Genomic DNA, 16,912 nt, shown 5'->3' on the forward strand with positions numbered 1-16,912 from the left:
TCCAGTAAAACAGCCGGGAGCGAACGGGATTGCTTCTGTGAAAATGACTGGGAGTGAATGAGTTAAGCCTACCTTCTTCTATTTGATTTCTTCTACCACTACTATTTCTTCTTGTTTTATTTTCTGGCAATCTAGACGCCTTGTGGAACCATGCTGCTTCTCACAGGTCGATCTTGGTACTACGCTATTGTCATATGTGAGGCGTACGTGCTGTGTATGTTCGTCATCTTAGGTACATATGTAAGCACATACAGTACTTTTAAATCTGTGGCTAGTGTTCACCCTTTTTGGCTACAACGCAGCATCACATACCTTACCGGAAATGCAAGACGTTTTCAGCGCAAGACATACGGATATGAATTTTACATATCATCATTTGATTTTTTAATTATGCAATAGTAACGTTTGGAACCAAAATCTCATGGGAATGTCCCTTCTGCGGTTCCCAGAGAACAGCCAGCTGTGGCCTACCCACGCAGACTTGCACACACCTTTCCTCTAATACTATAAAAAAAAATAAAAAAAAATAAAAAAATAACAAAGCTGGAGCCAGGTTTAAAGAAAATATGTATTGGAAATTTTACATACAGCCAGCATAACGGATTCGATAATGCGAAATTATTTACACTAAAAGATAGACAGCGTACATATTTTGTATTATCCTCCTGACTACCAGCAATTCAAATTTGTCCTCTGTAGTGGACCTTTTTAAACCTGAATATTTCCCACCCAGTGCATACGATTGAATTAACTCTTTTTGTGCTCTATAGAGGACATTCGGAGCTTTCCAATGATACCAAATGTGTAGGGGTGGGGCTTTGCTACCTTTGATGCATCATAAAAGAAAATGGCTTCCCCCAGTGCAAGCACTTTTTAGGGAAGAGGAAAAGTAAGTGTATAACACTTTTTATTGAACAAATTTAGGCTTTAAATGTTGTTAGCATGTTTTCTCTAAGACTCTTAAGAATACATTAGATTATTGTTTTAATTATTTTAACTGTATTTGAGCCTAGCATTTAAGTTTTAAAAAATGTCCTCTGTAGTGGACACATCATAGCTTAAAAATAAAAACTTTTTTTGTTTCTCAAATATTTCTTTTGCAGTATTCAGTTACTTCATAAAGATTGGGGAATATCAAAATAAACATGATTGGACAATATTTTTTCCCTGGTAGTCAGGAGGAAGATTAAAATGACCTAAAAATAACTTTGCTACTTACTGAATAAATCTTGGAAGTAAAATTGGGCTTTGCTTATTTTCATCAATCATAGTGTAGCTTTAAAATTAAGTCTGATTATGTCTAATTGCAGTATAAATATCAGCATATCATCAGACAGGTCTACTTCCTTTTATCTGACCAATCAGCTCTTTGTTTTTCTATGTATCTGATACATATTCCTCTTATTGTTTGATGAGTATTAATACTGTAAGCAGGAAATATCCCTTTTGCATCTTAGAAAGCAGACACATCATAGAAAGTATAGAGTACTTGGAGGAAGACAATATCAAGCAATTAAAGTGCAGTCAAGATGATGAGTAAACTGACCAAATAACCGCGTGAATAACCAAATTGTTGGCTGAACTTCTCGTGAAGTGACTGACCTGATTTGCCATTAAGAGTACTTACTTGAAGGAAGTGTCTGGTCCAGCACTATTTATGAGCCTCTCGTGCTTAGGCAGGTGTCTCTATTGTGTCCATGTTGATTCATGACGTGACATGAACGGACAACCTGAGGGGGCCCGCTCTCATTTCCGGATTCCGAACCATAGATAATTACCTTGCCCAAAGGCCCCAGATAGATGGGATACTCGCTAAATATAAATGGATATAAATGGTCTCAAAGTAAAGTGAAGTGTAATGCGGAAAACCCTAAACAGCTCTACTGGAAAATAAATACAAATAAATAAAAGTCATGAGCCACTGTTTGGATTTTGTTCCATAAAGATTATCCTCATCGGGGCCAAATATACAGATTGATGCTCACAATTGAGTCTCTCCTTAAGGGTGTGTTTGTTTGATTGCAACCTATTGTGTACTTTGCTTTAAAGGTAGCAGTGCATCTTGTGCTGCAGGGCTCGAAACACCAGTCAAATAAACATGGCTCAAGAAACATACATTTGCAAGAAAATAGAGCCCTTTAGAATTACAGTACCTGGATTTCTGCATATATTGGCCGTGAATTGTTTTCCCCTTCATAAGTTACAGCAATAGACGTTATTAAAATCAATGGCATGCATGTTTTTCTTGCAACTGTAAACACATTTAAATCATTTCCGGTTAATTCTTTTGGTGCTGTGAACCCAATAACGTGTATTCCATTTGTGCTGACGTATACTTCAATCAACAAAAGTGCATCTGTCCAGAGCGTGAGAATGGACACAGAGATGGCACAACAGGTTCCCCTGTCAGCACCCTTCTCAAATTTATCTCCCAGTGGAAGGAAAAGAGATAAGACATCTCTAAACAACCCATCAGCCCGCCATGGCCTACCTGCCTGCAACGTGCCAGCACACAGGGGTCATCTCTTGCCAGCGGGACATCTCCAGTGTCAGGCAGAATAGACGCCTTTGTTGCCTTCATGGGACCTCCAAGTGCCTCCAGTAATGTCTCTGTTTTGAATAGGGTACAATGTCTCTTTATAAATGATTGTGCACAGCCAAGAGCAAAAGAGAACGTTTATTCCAAACCAGCAACTTTTTCAAATTGTACTTGCGGCTGTAGATGCAGTTTACTTGATTTTGAAGTGGATTAAGGAACATTTTTATACAAAAAAAATGATTTCAAGAAAAGATAAATTTTAAACTAAAAAAAAAAGATATACAATAATAGATTGTAATATGTATAATAATAACTAATTACTCATCTAAATTTTGAATGTGAATGGTTGTTTGAAGAGGAACTCCTATTTTATTTTCTCTAATGTATGAGAATTTAAGTGTAGCCTAATTATTTTCTAATTATTTTGTGTGTTAATGGCAAGCGTGTTCACTATCTTGTAGAAGAGCTCGCCTCAGCTTCGCTCGCTGCTCACCATGCATACCACTACCCGCACTCTCCTTTCCAGCACTTTTATCAACCTCTACATTTCCAAGTCTGCACTACTTTTGGTCTACCTTTTCAGTTTTCTGCCCCAAACGACTGGAACACTCTTCAAGCAGATAATATAACTTAATACATTTGTCCCAATATCATCGTTAAAACAAACAAAAGAAAATTTACTTTTTTCACCATTTACGGCTAGCAAGGTAAATGTCACTGCTTCTCAAAGTTAAAAGAAATTCAAGTCAAAATATGATTAAGTTCCCTAAATACTTTAACCTTCTCATGGTGACACATTTTTAAATTTAGACTGTCAAGGTTTTATTTGAATAGTTTACGTACTGTAGGCTACCTGTTTCCCAAAGTTTCACATGGTGGTAAAGAGCGGCACCCGGTGGTCATTATGTGGTTGTTTTATTATTGTCTTCCATTTAGCCAATCCGAGGAGAGAATATTGTTAAGCTCTGAGCTTCGACCAATGAGCGCTTGCTTCACTAAAAGCAAAATGGCGTCGCTTGTGTTTGCATGCTGACAAAATAGACGCCGAGAGTTCAAAATATATTTATGTTACGAATTTAAACTCATCTAACTTAAGGTGAGGAACAAATCATTGACTCGTATTTTGAGTGGGTGTTTCGTCGGGTAATATATTTTCCGCGGCTCTTATTATGCCTCAAGGACTCAGTGAATGAACGTACGGTTAGCTATGGGCTAGCATCCATTCAAACGCAAGAATGAACTGAATCCAGTGGTAGGTGTCTCAATCTTGTGTTTTTTGTCCAGCCCTTTTCCTTCCCCAGAATGAAGGTGGTCAACCTGAAACAGGCCATCCTGCAGGCTTGGAAGGAGCGCTGGAGTGACTACCAGTGGGCTGTAAATATCAAGAAGAACTTTCCAAAGGGAGCAACATGGGAGTATCTCAACCTCGCAGGTTAGAACAATCATTGTTTTCATTTCGTTCTGCCTGACCTCCTTCATCAGACCTGCCTTTTCCCCCTGGCGTAATGTTTCTTTCTTCCTTCTGCCCGCCATACCTGATTTTTATTCATGCATTTTACATCCTACCTTGCATTCATCTTTTGCATCCTTTGGTATCTGCTGCTTTAGAATCCACTTTCTTTGTTCTTGACTCAAATTATTTGCCATAATTTAATGTATCTGTCAAAAAATACATAAAAAAACAAACATCCAATATACTGTATATATCATAATTTACGTATTACAATATTGTCTTCTGTTTCTTCCAGAGGCATTAATGGAGCAAGCGTTGATTGGTCCATCTCCTAACCCACTTATCTTGTCTTATCTCAAATATGCCATAAGTTCACAGGTATCAGATAAACTTAAAAAGGTGTCGCAATTTCCAATCTTTGATTATTTACCCTCTCTCTGTCTTTAGATGGTGTCTTATTCGAGTGTGCTCATAGCCATTAGCAAGGTAACATCATAACAGCCATGGCAATACAGTCAACCCTTGCTATCCGCAGGGATTAGACATCAAGACTTGCTGCATAGTGCAAATTTGAGAAGAGGAGATCTGCCGGATCTCTACTGGAATGCTATCAATGATCCAATAAATTTGCATCTCTTTTCATAGTTTGATGATTTTTCTCGGGATCTGTGCGTCAAGTCCCTCCTGGAGATCATGGACATGTTCTGCCACCGCCTCACGTAAGTCATTTCTATTTAACCTGTACTACATGACACAATACTGTTATACGAAAATAATAATAAGAAATGTCTTCTCCTTTAAATTGCTCGGATGTGACTGAAGCTGCCACGGGAAGGCCGAGGAATGCATCGGCCTGTGTCGTGCCCTGCTCGGGGTGGTGGTGTGGCTGCTGCAGGGCTGCGCCTGCTACTGCGAGAAGCTGAGGGAAGTGGGTCCGTTGAGCGGCACGGAGGCCTGTCTGTCGGAATGCCGGGAGAGGCTGCACAAACTCATGAGCAGCACCAAGAACAGAGCCCTGGTGCACATCGCTCGACTGGAAGATCAAGGTGTCAGATTTGTGTAGAATCTTTGAAATGTTCCTACCTTGAGAGTCCTCGATGCACAGGTCATTTTGATGTTTCACAGAGGTGATGTTCTAATTTTTTTTTTTCCCGAAAGGTTCCTGGGGTAATGTAGAGCAAGCTATTCTTAAAGTGAGCGACGGCCTCAGCTGTATATCGAACACAACGCTGCGGAATCAATTAGAAGAAAGCTTGTCACTGGTGAAAGGGTACGCTTTCCTTCATTTGTATATACTAACACAAAGCTCTCGAGCTTCTTGCATGCCATTTTTGTCCCATCTTAATCACTGACTTCTTTTTTGTCCTCAGCATCCCACAGATGCTGTCTGTGCAGTGTGACCCGCTGCTGCACGCCTCCTTCCCGTCAATTCACACCTTCATCATGCTGGAAGGGACCATGAATTTGACAGGGGAGACGCAGCCGATGGTTGAGCAGCTGATGATGATCAAGAGAATGCAGGTGAGAACATTTTTTAGTTTAATATCAAATCTATCCATCCATCCATCCATCCATTTTTGTGACCGCTTATTCCTCACAAGGGTCGCGGGGGTTGCTGGAGCCTATCTCAGCTGGCTTTGGGAAGTAGGCGGGGTACACCCTGAACTGGTTGCCAGCCAATCACAGGGCACACAGAGACGAACAACCATCCACACTCACAAGCACGCATCGGGACAATTCGGAGCGCCCAATTAACCTGCCTTGCATGTCTTTGGAATGTGGGAGGAGACCGGAGTACCCGGAGAAGACCCACGCAGGAACATGCAAATTCCAGCCAGGAAGGCCGGAGCCTGGACTTGAACCCGAGTCCTCAGTACTGGGAGGCAGATGTGCTGCCTTAATATAAAATCTTTTTTTTTTTTTTTTTATAAATTTTATTGTAATCATTTTTTGACAGCTGTACATCCCAAAATCATTTTTTTTCTGTCCCAAATGTTTACATTTTAAAATGTTTGTATACATATGACAGCACTTTTATTAAAAATTTCCTGTCCTCTGCAGAGAATCCCAACTCCCTTCTTTGTATTGGAGATCTGGAAGGCTTGTTTCACCGGCCTCATCGAGTCACCAGAGGGCACCGAGGAGCTGAAATGGACGGCCTTCACCTTTCTCAAGGTGAATGTATGATTTCACTTGTGGACTGGCCCTTTCACTAGTTATTAGTGAAGAATTCCTCGAAATTGGTGACATCCAGAGTATTGGATTGTATTTTTTTTGTTTGTTTTGCTCTAAACCAATACTGACTCCATTTTGTATGTCCCAATCTGGCAAACACAAGAGATATTTACTGAACCTATGAATCAGTCATGGTCTTCCTTTGTTCCCAATTCTTCATTTTGCCAATACAGTTTGGACTATTCTGTGTTTTGAACTGTTTTGGAAGAGTTTGTGGGAGACCCTTTTCTGTTCCCAGTGCACATAAACAGAAAAAAAGCTTCCTTCCCGGTAAAACTCATGTCTTTTCTCTCCATTTCTAGATTCCACAAGTTTTGCTTCGGCTGAAAAAGTACCCTCAGTGTGACAAAGGCCAGGTGAAACAATGTTTGGATGCTCATTGGTCACTCTCATCATTTTAGAGGCTGTGACATATAACATGTTCAAAATGTCACTTTATTTTCCAGGACTTTACGGAGGATGTGAATGTTGCCTTTCAGTATCTACTCAAACTGACGCCACTGCTGGACAAAGCTGATCAAAGATGCAAGTGAGTGTGGCACAATGTAAAAGCGGCTGTACAAGTCTTTAGATAAAGTGCTATATCCTATATCATAAATCACTTTGCTCCTAGCTGTGACTGCCTGGGCATGCTGCTCCAAGAGTGTAATAAGCTCGGCCTGCTGTCCGACTCGAACACAGAGGTCCTCACATCAAAACGGTACATTGTCCTTTTCCACTCTTGTTAACATTCCTAACTACCATCGGTATGTTCCAATGTATTCACGTAGTACCACACATCCCCTCCCTTGTTTTTCTTCCCTCCTCGAACCCGTCCTCCAATCCGCTGCCCCCGCCTCACTGCACCTTTGATTTAGGACGGAGGACAGGAAGTTCTCCCCAAAACTAAAAACCGCGGAAAATGCAAATATCCAACCGAACCCTGGCCTCATCCTCCGAGCTGAGCCCACCGTGACCAATATTCTCAAGGTAGAACCCAAAATAAAAGCATGTGTATTTCTTGTTTCATTATTGTGTCTGATCGGCACCAAATGGGATCTTAAAAGTTTAAAGGCTCAAACAGTGAATATTGCACAATCACCATTTACATAATTAGAAGGCATGATTAACATGAAAAATTCCTGCATTTATTTAATTAGAAAGAAAATGAATCCTAGTATCATGATATTAAAAAGGGATCAAAATTTGGCTCCTGTCTAATTCATTAACCAAAATCATTGTTATGAATCTTTTATATATATGAAGATGGCCATTTTCTATAAGGTTTTTCCAGACTTAACTTCCCGACTAATACTCCATGCTGCTTCCCCTTTTTTATTATATGAGATTGAATAGAAAATGTACTTTCTAAAGGGAGGTATTTTTTTTTTGGGTGTTCTCATTGTGTGTGTCAACATCAATAACGATGAGTCCTCTCCACCCACTACTTTAGTAATGATTACTAATGAAACCACAATAGATCAGTGGGTGTATTTGTGGACAAAATTGGATCAGTTTTTTATCTGAGAGATGACTTGTCTTGTCTGTAGGAACTGCATTCATATGAGCAAATAATATGGGGTTTTAACCTTTTTATTTACATTAGCTAGTGAAAACCAAGTTTGTCACAGTCCACGTTTTTTTTCCGTTTTTTTTTTCGTTTTTTTTTTTTTTTTTTTTTAAATCTCTTTGACATTACTCAATTAACTGCCCCAAACAATAAACCTAGAACCTTGTTTGCTCCATTTAGACAGTCGATGCCGACCACTCCAAGTCTCCGGAGGGCCTTCTGGGTGTCCTTGGTCATATGTTGTCAGGGAAGAGCTTGGATCTGCTCCTGGCGGCCGCAGCTGCCACGGGGAAACTCAAGTCCTTCGCCCGAAAGTTTATCAAGTTAGTACACGAACCAGACACTTCATTAGGTACATCTTCTGTGTAAGACCTGTGTCAGATTTCCCGTAAGATAATCATTCTTAGTTTTGATTTCATTTGATGGTTACATTTTGCATTGAACCGGTTTTAGTTATGTTATTTTAGCATTTGTAAATTACTAGCATCATTTTTGTTGACAGGCTTAATGAGTTTCCCAAGCACATCAGTGGTGAAGGATGTACGTACGATTGCAATCCACATTCCTGCATGACCAAGTTGCTGATTTTTATATTGTGATGGATGCTGAAAACCTTTTTCTCCCCCCACTCTTCTGCAGCAAAGTCTGCTTCCATTCGGGCCCTGCTTTTCGACATCTCCTTCCTGATGCTTTGTCATGTGGTGCAGACTTACGGCTCCGAGGTCAGCGCTTGCTCATGCTCGGCTTCATGTATAATGTCACAGTCCAATGATTTCGGTGCACAGCCACAAGATGGCACCGCCAGCGTTTTTATTTGTGACGGTCACAGGCGGCAAGGCAGCAAATCTAGATGTGGTTCTGCTCTGTCTCCCTCCAACAGGTGGTCCTGTCTGACCCTAGTCCCTCAGGGGAGACGCCCTTTTTTGAGACATGGCTCCAAACGTGTATGCCCGAAGAAGGGAAGATTCTGAACCCGGACCACCCTTGCTTCAGGCCTGAGCCTGGGAAAGTAGAGAGTCTGGTGGCCTTGCTGAACAATTCCTCTGAGATGAAGCTTGTGTGAGTTGTACTCATTTTAGCTTGAAAATAATCGATTGTATTAAAGTGAAGTGAGCCCCTATTTTTCACGGGGGTTACATTCTAGACACACGTCAGGTAGGTATAAATCTGCGATACAAGGAGATCATGATTTTCTTTTTTAAATATAATTTTACCCCTCTCATCTTCAATTTCATCTAAAGGCATTCCGCTATCTTTATGCTAACATGCTGCGAAACACCTCTGGCAGGCTTATAACAGCAAATTTAACACAAATTAAGCAGCAACACCTCAGAACGGCGCATACGACAGTACCTACAACTTACAAGCAATACATTCTCTCTGCTCTGAAGAAGCACTGAATATTACAAGAGCTGAGTTGGGGACCTTCACTGCCCCTTCTTCTTGCTTTTAGCAAGCTGTATGAATTGCCGTCGACGTTTTACGGCAAACAAATGGTACTGCACTGAAGGGGCACAAAATAAATTCCGATTTTGTGGATTACCTTCTAAATTGATCATTTGCCTGCTTTGACAGTCAAGTGAAATGGCATGAAATCTGCCTCAGCACCCCGGCAGCCATTTTGGAAGTTTTGAACGCATGGGAGAACGGCGTGCTGTCCGTGGAGGCGGTGCAGGTTTGTCCGGTCTTCTTTTCATTTTGGACATTCTTTGGAAAGTGATGAGTGGACTGTAATGAGTGGACAATACCGAGAGTTGTCTGATAAAGTGTCTCCGCTTACTTCTTCCATTGAAGTTTTGGTATGACTCAATGCGGATGCGTTTTCGTCACACATTCTCTTTCCATTCACAATTGCACCTTCCTCTTTTTGACAAACAACCCCTTCCTTTGATTACAGAAGATCACTGACAACATCAAGGGCAAAGTTTGCAGTATGGCGATCTGTGCGGTGGCGTGGCTGGTGGCCCACATCAGGATGCTGGGGCGGGATGAGAGAGAGAAGCCTCAGACCATGATCCGACAGCTTGTCACCCCGCTCTATGGCGAAAACACGCTGCAGTTTTACAACGAACGGTATATACCCCCTTAATGATTCACATTAATCACCTTTCTTTTATATCACCATTTGAGTCGAAAAAAAATGTTTTAGAATTATAGTGTCATACATCTTCAGCCAAAATTAATTTTGATTGATGACACATTGTACATCTTCATTCTATTGTGTGTATGGGGTTGCTTTGAGATACAAGTTGAATTCATTCCTGGACCATTCTCATAAATCATATTTCCCCATTAAAATGAATGGAAAAGCCATTAATTCGTTCCAGCCTCCCAAAGTACCCATCAAAAAGTCTTGTAGTGTGTTTTTAAATATGAAAAATACACCCGTGAACATACAAACAGCAGAAAAACAGTCAGTAATGACAAAAAAAAAGAATGGAAAGCAAACATTTTTGCTTCAATTCAATGGATATGCACACTCTGTATCTGTGTACAGGATATGACCCTCTCCCTTTATACTTCCCCTAGTGTGATAATAATGAGCTCCATCATGGAGCACATGTGTGCCGACGTCTTCCAACAAACGGCGGCGACTCTGCGGCCCCCCATGGAGGGCCAGGAGCCCATACCCTACCGTAACCTGCTACCGGCCAAAGAGCCCATCCGAGCCGCCCTCACCAAACAGTTCCAGGTGGTTCTCCGCAAAGGCTGGGTGGACAGTCGAGCGCTGCATCTGTTTCAGAGCCTGCTCAACATGGGCGGCGTCTTCTGGTTCACAAATAATTTGGTCAAGGTAGGTGGTTGAAGAAAAGCTTATGAAATACGTTTTTTTTTTTTTTTTTTTTTTTTTTTTTTTTTTTTTTTTAAATGAACAAGAAAATATTTCAAAATAACTTTAAGCGCAATCATCAGGCTAACAAAATATAATCGTTCACCATGAGTGTGTTTATCTTAATGGAGATAAATTTAGAGAAATTTATATTATTACGTGAAATGTAATTTTAGGAGCTGCTCAAGGAAACGCGGCAGGAATGGGCCCATCGAGTGGTGGAGTTGCTTTACAGCATCTTCTGTCTGGACAGTCAGCAGATCACCCTCACCTTGCTCGGCACCATAGTGCCCAACCTGCTCACTGACTCTGCACACTGGCACAGCCTGGTAGACCCACCTGGCAAAGCACTGGCCAAGTAAATCAGACATTGATATGTCGTTCTTTTGAGCGCTAGTATTTAAGATCACTCCTGATGTTTCCTCAGGTTGTCTGTGTGGTGCGCACTCAGCTCCTACTCGTCCAACCACAAAGGTACTTGCTCGGCACATCAACGTAGAAGACAGCGAGAGGACATTGAGGTAAACGCGACATGCGGGCAGCACACCTACAATAATGTGTGATGTGTCAATGGTGTGAAAATTTTTTATTTTTTATTTTTTTTTTGGATCACAGGACTACAGTAGCCTTTTCCCTCTGGATGACACGCAACCGTCCAAGCTCATGCGTCTGCTCAGCTCCAACGAGGATGAGCCTGTTGCTCTTTCCAGTCCAGGTCAGTCTTTAAATGGGTGCTTCAATGCAAGCTTGACATTAGCCCATTTAATCCCCAATTTTTTCCCAGATTATATAAAAATCAAAATCAGGTGTCATTCATAGCCCTTTAAATAATCAATAATAAAAATAAATGTAAAAAAAAATTTGGTCACATGGGTGAAAATGTATGTTGGGATGAGTTGAGGAAGCCATCTTCTTCTCAAGGTGTAACCAGGAAGTAAACAGTTGTGCTAATGTGATGACCTGTTTAGTTGGGATTAACGGCGTTCTAGTCATTACAATGGAGAAAGATGATTTGAGATGCCTAACAAGTGAAGTCACATAATGAATTAATCTCTTTTCTCATGGAACCACTGTACATACAGCATATTGAAAATGAAAACAAACCAGCCAAAACCTATACCGGTACTCTAGTAGTAATATTTTCTCAATGAGAAACTGAAATGTGTCTCATAAGGCTATTTTTAGGAACGTCGGTCTACAGCAGAAGGAAGCCTGCTCGTCTTTCACAACATTACACGAGGATTACATTGTGACAGCCACAACAGAATAGTACTTCTACACCATCAGCTTTCCTTTTGTCATTCACTTCTTTGTAAAATGTGGCCCCAATATAGATATAATGTAATCTGTACTGGACAGATGGATAAACAAATCTAAGATCACCTTCTCGAGATAGACAAAGACGTGTACAGAGTTTGTATGATGGAATTTGATTTTAGACTGAGGACGAGATGGCGGGGGATTTTTCAGAATTTTTTCCCCCAACAATATCATTTTAACAATGATTGATTGATTGATTTGATTTATTGAACATACAAACAAAAAGCAGAGAAACAAAGAATTAAAAAGAAAAAAAACATAAAATCATCACAGTTTACATTTTCAAAATGGAGTAGGAAGAAGTTAATAAATGTAGTCTTTATTAAAAAAACAAGCAAAAGCTAATTTTGCCACAAGAAAATGTTTGAAATGAACTTTCGTGGATTTTACTTACGGAATGGCTTAATGGTGTCACCAACCAGAAGTTAATATTGTCTCTTCGTTGTCTCGATTCAATTGGTCAAATCAAGTCAAACGTTAATAGAGCTTCAGTAGGATTGGTGAAACAGAATCATGCATCTCAATGTGGCTTAACAAAAAAATACTTATGTAAAAGCAGCAAGTGTGTTGCGTTAAGACTTCTCTAACTGATCCCATAAAAAAAAAAAAAAACTTTTATTTTTAATTTTAATTTTAACAATAAATGTAGTGCATTACTACCCATCTCTGGTTCATTCATGGTAATGATATTAACCCCACAAATTGGTATTTTGTTCGCATGTTATTATATATGTATTCTTCCTCCCCCGGTAATCATTCAGGAGACCGATCGATGAGTAGCTCCCTCTCTGCCTCCCAGCTCCACACCGTCAACATGAGAGACCCGCTCAACCGCGTCCTGGGTGAGATATCTGTTCTTGACAGACGCTGACCCCTTTTCCTTGAAATGTAGAACATTTCTGCACTTCTTAGTCAAATGATGTACCATCCGGTGTCCTCACTTGTTACTCACAAGGAAGTGATTCCATACCCTGCCCCCCCACCGTCTTAATTTTTGTGGTTACAACCCACGCAAGCACAGAAAAGTATGCAAAAGCATTTGTCAGCATGGAGGCTTTATGTCACAATAGATGTCTAAGCTTTTAGATGGTTATAAAGTATTGCATAACTACATAATAACAATCAGTGTTTGAAAATTGCGCATAATCCTTTAAAAGCTAACATTTTCTGCCTATTTTTGTATTGGATTGTGTAATAATCATAGAAGCACAACGTTTTCCATCGATTAACTTTCAAGAGAATTATGTAATGTCAACCCTGACAGTTTATGGGATCCGTTTCCTTTTCCTCAGCCAACCTTTTCCTTCTCATTTCCTCCATCCTGGGATCCAAGATGGCGGGGCCTCACACCCAGTTTGTGCACAGCTTCATGGAGGAGTGTGTGGAATGCCTGGAGCAGGGAAGTCGTGGGAGCATCCTGCAGTTCATGCCTTTTACAATGGTGAGTCAAGTCAGGAGGAGAGGCCAGACAGGTGGGTTGGGGCGGGGCCTCCTTCGCTCTCAAACCTTACTGGAAAATAGTGGAATTACATGCTTACTCTTGCAAAAATTATGTTGACTTGGAAAAAAATGGATGATCTGAATTCCTTTGTGATGTGGGAGTTTATCATGTTTGTAAGCCGCCTTTGATCGATCATCAGTACTTCTTTTTTCCCGGGGAGGATGGAGGTGGTGCATGACACGTTTTCTTTAATAATTCAAGCGAGTATTCAGATGACGCCTTGAGATACGACTGACCCAACTTTCACATTTTTCAGGATAATGATCCATCATTTCAGGTTTTTTTTTTTCTTTTTTTTTTTTTCAGGGTTGGCTTGCTACTGCAAACTTGACAAGCACTGTGTGTAAGGCCAGGAGTCATTTGTTACCTTTTTTTTTTTTTTTTTAACTATGATTTCTTGTTATCTCATACCTTGGGTCATCACAAGTTGATAGATACAACCCCTCGACTTGTGGCCGTTTGGTTACAAGGGCCAAATAAAACACCTCTTTTGGGAAAAGCTTCTGGTGAAATGGTATAATTGCAAAAGTCAAGGTACAGTGATCCATTTCAAATATTTTATTATACATCTCACTGCCTCTAATGTATATTAAAAATTTCCTACATTTGTAACCTTCAATTTGAGTCCAAAATGAGCGTTCTACCTGGAACATCAAAGGAGCTATGACCAAAGTAGTCCATCGCACCCTAAATTGGAAGAAAAACTGAAAATTGCAGAATTACTACTCCAAATGCGATTAAGCTATTTTCTGCATATAAATAAATTCCTAAACAATATTTGAAACATGGGTTATGCAGTTCTATACTATATGAAGTGAATTACATAAAAAGTAAATAATGTTATATCCCAGGTGGACTAAGTTATCAAGGCACAACATTGAAAACATAATCACATAAAGTCCGGGAACCAAATAGTAAATTTAAAGGGATGCTTCACTCATTTACCCCATTATAGCAATAAAAAAGTTAATATTTTGTCTGTAATTAATTTGATACTTTCATTATTTTTCACATACAATTAGTACCTTTAAAAACACATTTTGCAACTTGAGGTCGACTAAAAATGACATCACAAGAGCTCAGATAACCAGTCACAGCTGACCTGTTTTCTAGGTTTGGTCATGTGACATTCACAAGCTGAGCTGTGGTTGGTTACCTGAGCCCTTGTGATGTCATTTTCAGTCGACGTCGAGTTGGAAAATGTGTTTTTAAAGGTACTAATAGTGCATGAAAAATAATGAAAATATCAAATTTATTATAGGCAAAATATTAATGTTGGCTGCCAAAAATAGCTAAATAAGTAAAGTATCCCTTTCATAAAGAACAAGATCCTGTCAAGGGATAAAAATGACTTGTGAATATTTCTTAACAATAGATTAACATTCTGTGCAGCCAAATGGAGAAATAATAAAAGAGTGCATCTTAACCATAAAATTGAACTATGATAAAATATAACTGGATTTTTAATCATAACAGGAAATCAAACATTTTTACCAGGTTAAAAAAAAAAAAGCACAAAGTTCCTCTCACAATTCTTTCAGAAATGAAACTGTGGGGAATTTAGCAAGAACAAAATTAATTGCAGTGTCCATGGATTTGTCCACCCATTGGTACCATGTTTGGGTTGGGTCACCCCCCCCCCCCCGGCCTCGGCACTTCTTGTTTTCGTCATATCCTGCCCCCAAACACAATGTTGCGTTGTGATTGGTCCTAACCACCTGTGTTTCGACTGAGAAAATCAGTGGGCTCGGTACAAGATGAGTTCTGAGAGGGGAGTTGGTTGTGAACTGAAAAGTTCAGTGAGAATCCAGCTTGTAAGCAAGGTACTTGCCTGGGCATATAGTTACGAAGTCAGGAAAACTGATTCATGGGCCTCTTCCGCAAAATCAAACATTACTCGGATTCTTTCAACTGTTGTGCAATGTATTACATGGCCTTCATTCATTGCCCCCTCCCCTCCCCCCTTGTTACCATGCTTCCAGGTCGCTGAGTTGGTGAAATTACCCGCTCTGGCCAAACCCAAAGTGGTCCTGGCCGTCACTGACTTGAGTCTGCCCCTGGGGAGGAGAGTGGCGGCCAAAGCCATCGCTGCCTTGTAACATTTGAGGTTCTTGTGCAAAAAAAAAAAAAAAAAAAAAAAAAAAAGGATATTCAGCTTTTAGGTGATAGACGTAAAATGCACTGAAACCTTTACTGGTGATTAAATTGACCTATTTGAAATTTTTGAGTGCCAACAGTCCAGCTTTTCTTGAACAAATGAAACAAAATTCACAACAGGTGTTTTGATAATTGAACCAGTAAATGTATTGGTCCATTCAAGGATCAAATACCTGTTAAAGAGGAAGTTAACCCCAAAAAATTATTTTTGACAATATGTTCTGTGCAGCCCCACTAGTCTAAATATGGTATTTTGGTTAATATTTTGTTAGTGGAATATGAGTTAAAGCAACACTAAGGAACTTTACAGTTTACATTGATTATGGCGGTACCATATAGACGAAAGGCGGTATTATGTGTGAAGGAAGACGATGTTTCCTATGAGGACAAGCGCAATGTGTATTTTTTTTTTTTTTTTTTTTTTTTTTTTTTTTTTTTTTTTTTTTTGTGACAGTGTTCCTACCGTCCTCCTCAAAGTTGCTTAGTGCCAGTAAAAATGATACAGACCTCTAGTTACCCACTAGATTTAAGTAGGGATGGGCGAGTGCCGATACCAGCCTTTTTTTCAAGTACTCGAGTACTCGTGACGCAGACTAGTACAAGCGACCGATGGCAGAGGGGGAAGACATTAAGTGAGTCCTCCTTGCCTGTAACTGGCGCTAGCTTGCAGCAGTTTTTCACCAATACTTCACCGGTTTGGAAATACTTCAAAATTGTGAATCTTAAACTAAAAGAGCATTATTGTGTTTTATTTTGAGCGTTAAGACTATTGAAGAGTGACTGTGCTGTTAAAATTAAAGGAAATATATTTGTTTAAAAATATCTTTTAGTGATTTTTTTTATTTGTCAAAATGTACTACTGGTATACAGTTGGTATCGGTATCGGTGAGTACTGAGGGTCTGAGTATCGTTATCGGTCTGGAAAAAAAAGTGGTATCGAACATCCCTAGTTTTAAGTTAATGTTTCATCAGAAGAGTTGTGAAAATATTTTATTAAGGCTGAAAAGTTCCTTAGTGCTACTTTAATAAGCAGCAAAATCCAGCCGTTTTTATCCGTATCAGGGGGCCGGCCATTTTGCCACTTTCTGCCTGACCAACAGCGATGTCATCTTCAGTCAACAGCAAGTGGCAAAATGGCCGCCCCCTGGGATGGATAAAAATGGCTGACTTCACTTTAAGACTATTACAGTCATGCGCCTTGTTCAAGAAAATCAAATCAAGTGCACTTGTAAAGGTTATATAGTGCATTTTAGGTTCATCCTGAAATTGTATCCCTAAAACTTTTGTATTTATATTTTTAAAAGTGGTAAAGCTGTCCAATCCAACTC

The 16,912-nt window shown here is 39.9% G+C and overlaps 1 protein-coding gene across 1 annotated transcript; it reads left to right on the top strand.

Annotated features, from left to right (window-relative positions):
- Positions 1 to 3,510: 3,510 nt before the first annotated feature.
- Positions 3,511 to 16,024, top strand: med24 (mediator complex subunit 24). Its single transcript, XM_077503407.1, has 26 exons — positions 3,511 to 3,635; positions 3,824 to 3,971; positions 4,288 to 4,370; positions 4,440 to 4,478; positions 4,638 to 4,711; positions 4,815 to 5,038; positions 5,151 to 5,262; positions 5,363 to 5,513; positions 6,054 to 6,167; positions 6,530 to 6,583; positions 6,674 to 6,756; positions 6,841 to 6,927; positions 7,085 to 7,196; positions 7,957 to 8,099; positions 8,279 to 8,316; positions 8,416 to 8,498; positions 8,657 to 8,835; positions 9,352 to 9,451; positions 9,674 to 9,849; positions 10,306 to 10,570; positions 10,783 to 10,964; positions 11,034 to 11,127; positions 11,222 to 11,321; positions 12,688 to 12,768; positions 13,219 to 13,367; positions 15,410 to 16,024. The coding sequence occupies exons 2-26, from the start codon at positions 3,842 to 3,844 to the stop codon at positions 15,524 to 15,526; spliced, it is 2,970 nt and encodes a 989-aa protein (XP_077359533.1). The 5' UTR covers positions 3,511 to 3,635; positions 3,824 to 3,841; the 3' UTR covers positions 15,527 to 16,024.
- Positions 16,025 to 16,912: the final 888 nt, after the last annotated feature.

Source organism: Festucalex cinctus, chromosome 17 (genome assembly GCF_051991245.1).
Source record: "Festucalex cinctus isolate MCC-2025b chromosome 17, RoL_Fcin_1.0, whole genome shotgun sequence".
Classification (NCBI taxonomy): domain Eukaryota; kingdom Metazoa; phylum Chordata; class Actinopteri; order Syngnathiformes; family Syngnathidae; genus Festucalex; species Festucalex cinctus.

Bases quoted from the DNA above. Each gene is read 5' to 3' on its own strand.
- med24 (XM_077503407.1), top strand. From the start codon at position 3,842: ATGAAGGTGGTCAACCTGAAACAGGCCATCCTGCAGGCTTGGAAGGAG. The intron at 6,757-6,840 runs GTGAGTGTGGCA...CTTTGCTCCTAG, and splicing joins AAAGCTGATCAAAGATGCAA to CTGTGACTGCCTGGGCATGC. The intron at 7,197-7,956 runs GTAGAACCCAAA...TGCTCCATTTAG, and splicing joins CCGTGACCAATATTCTCAAG to ACAGTCGATGCCGACCACTC.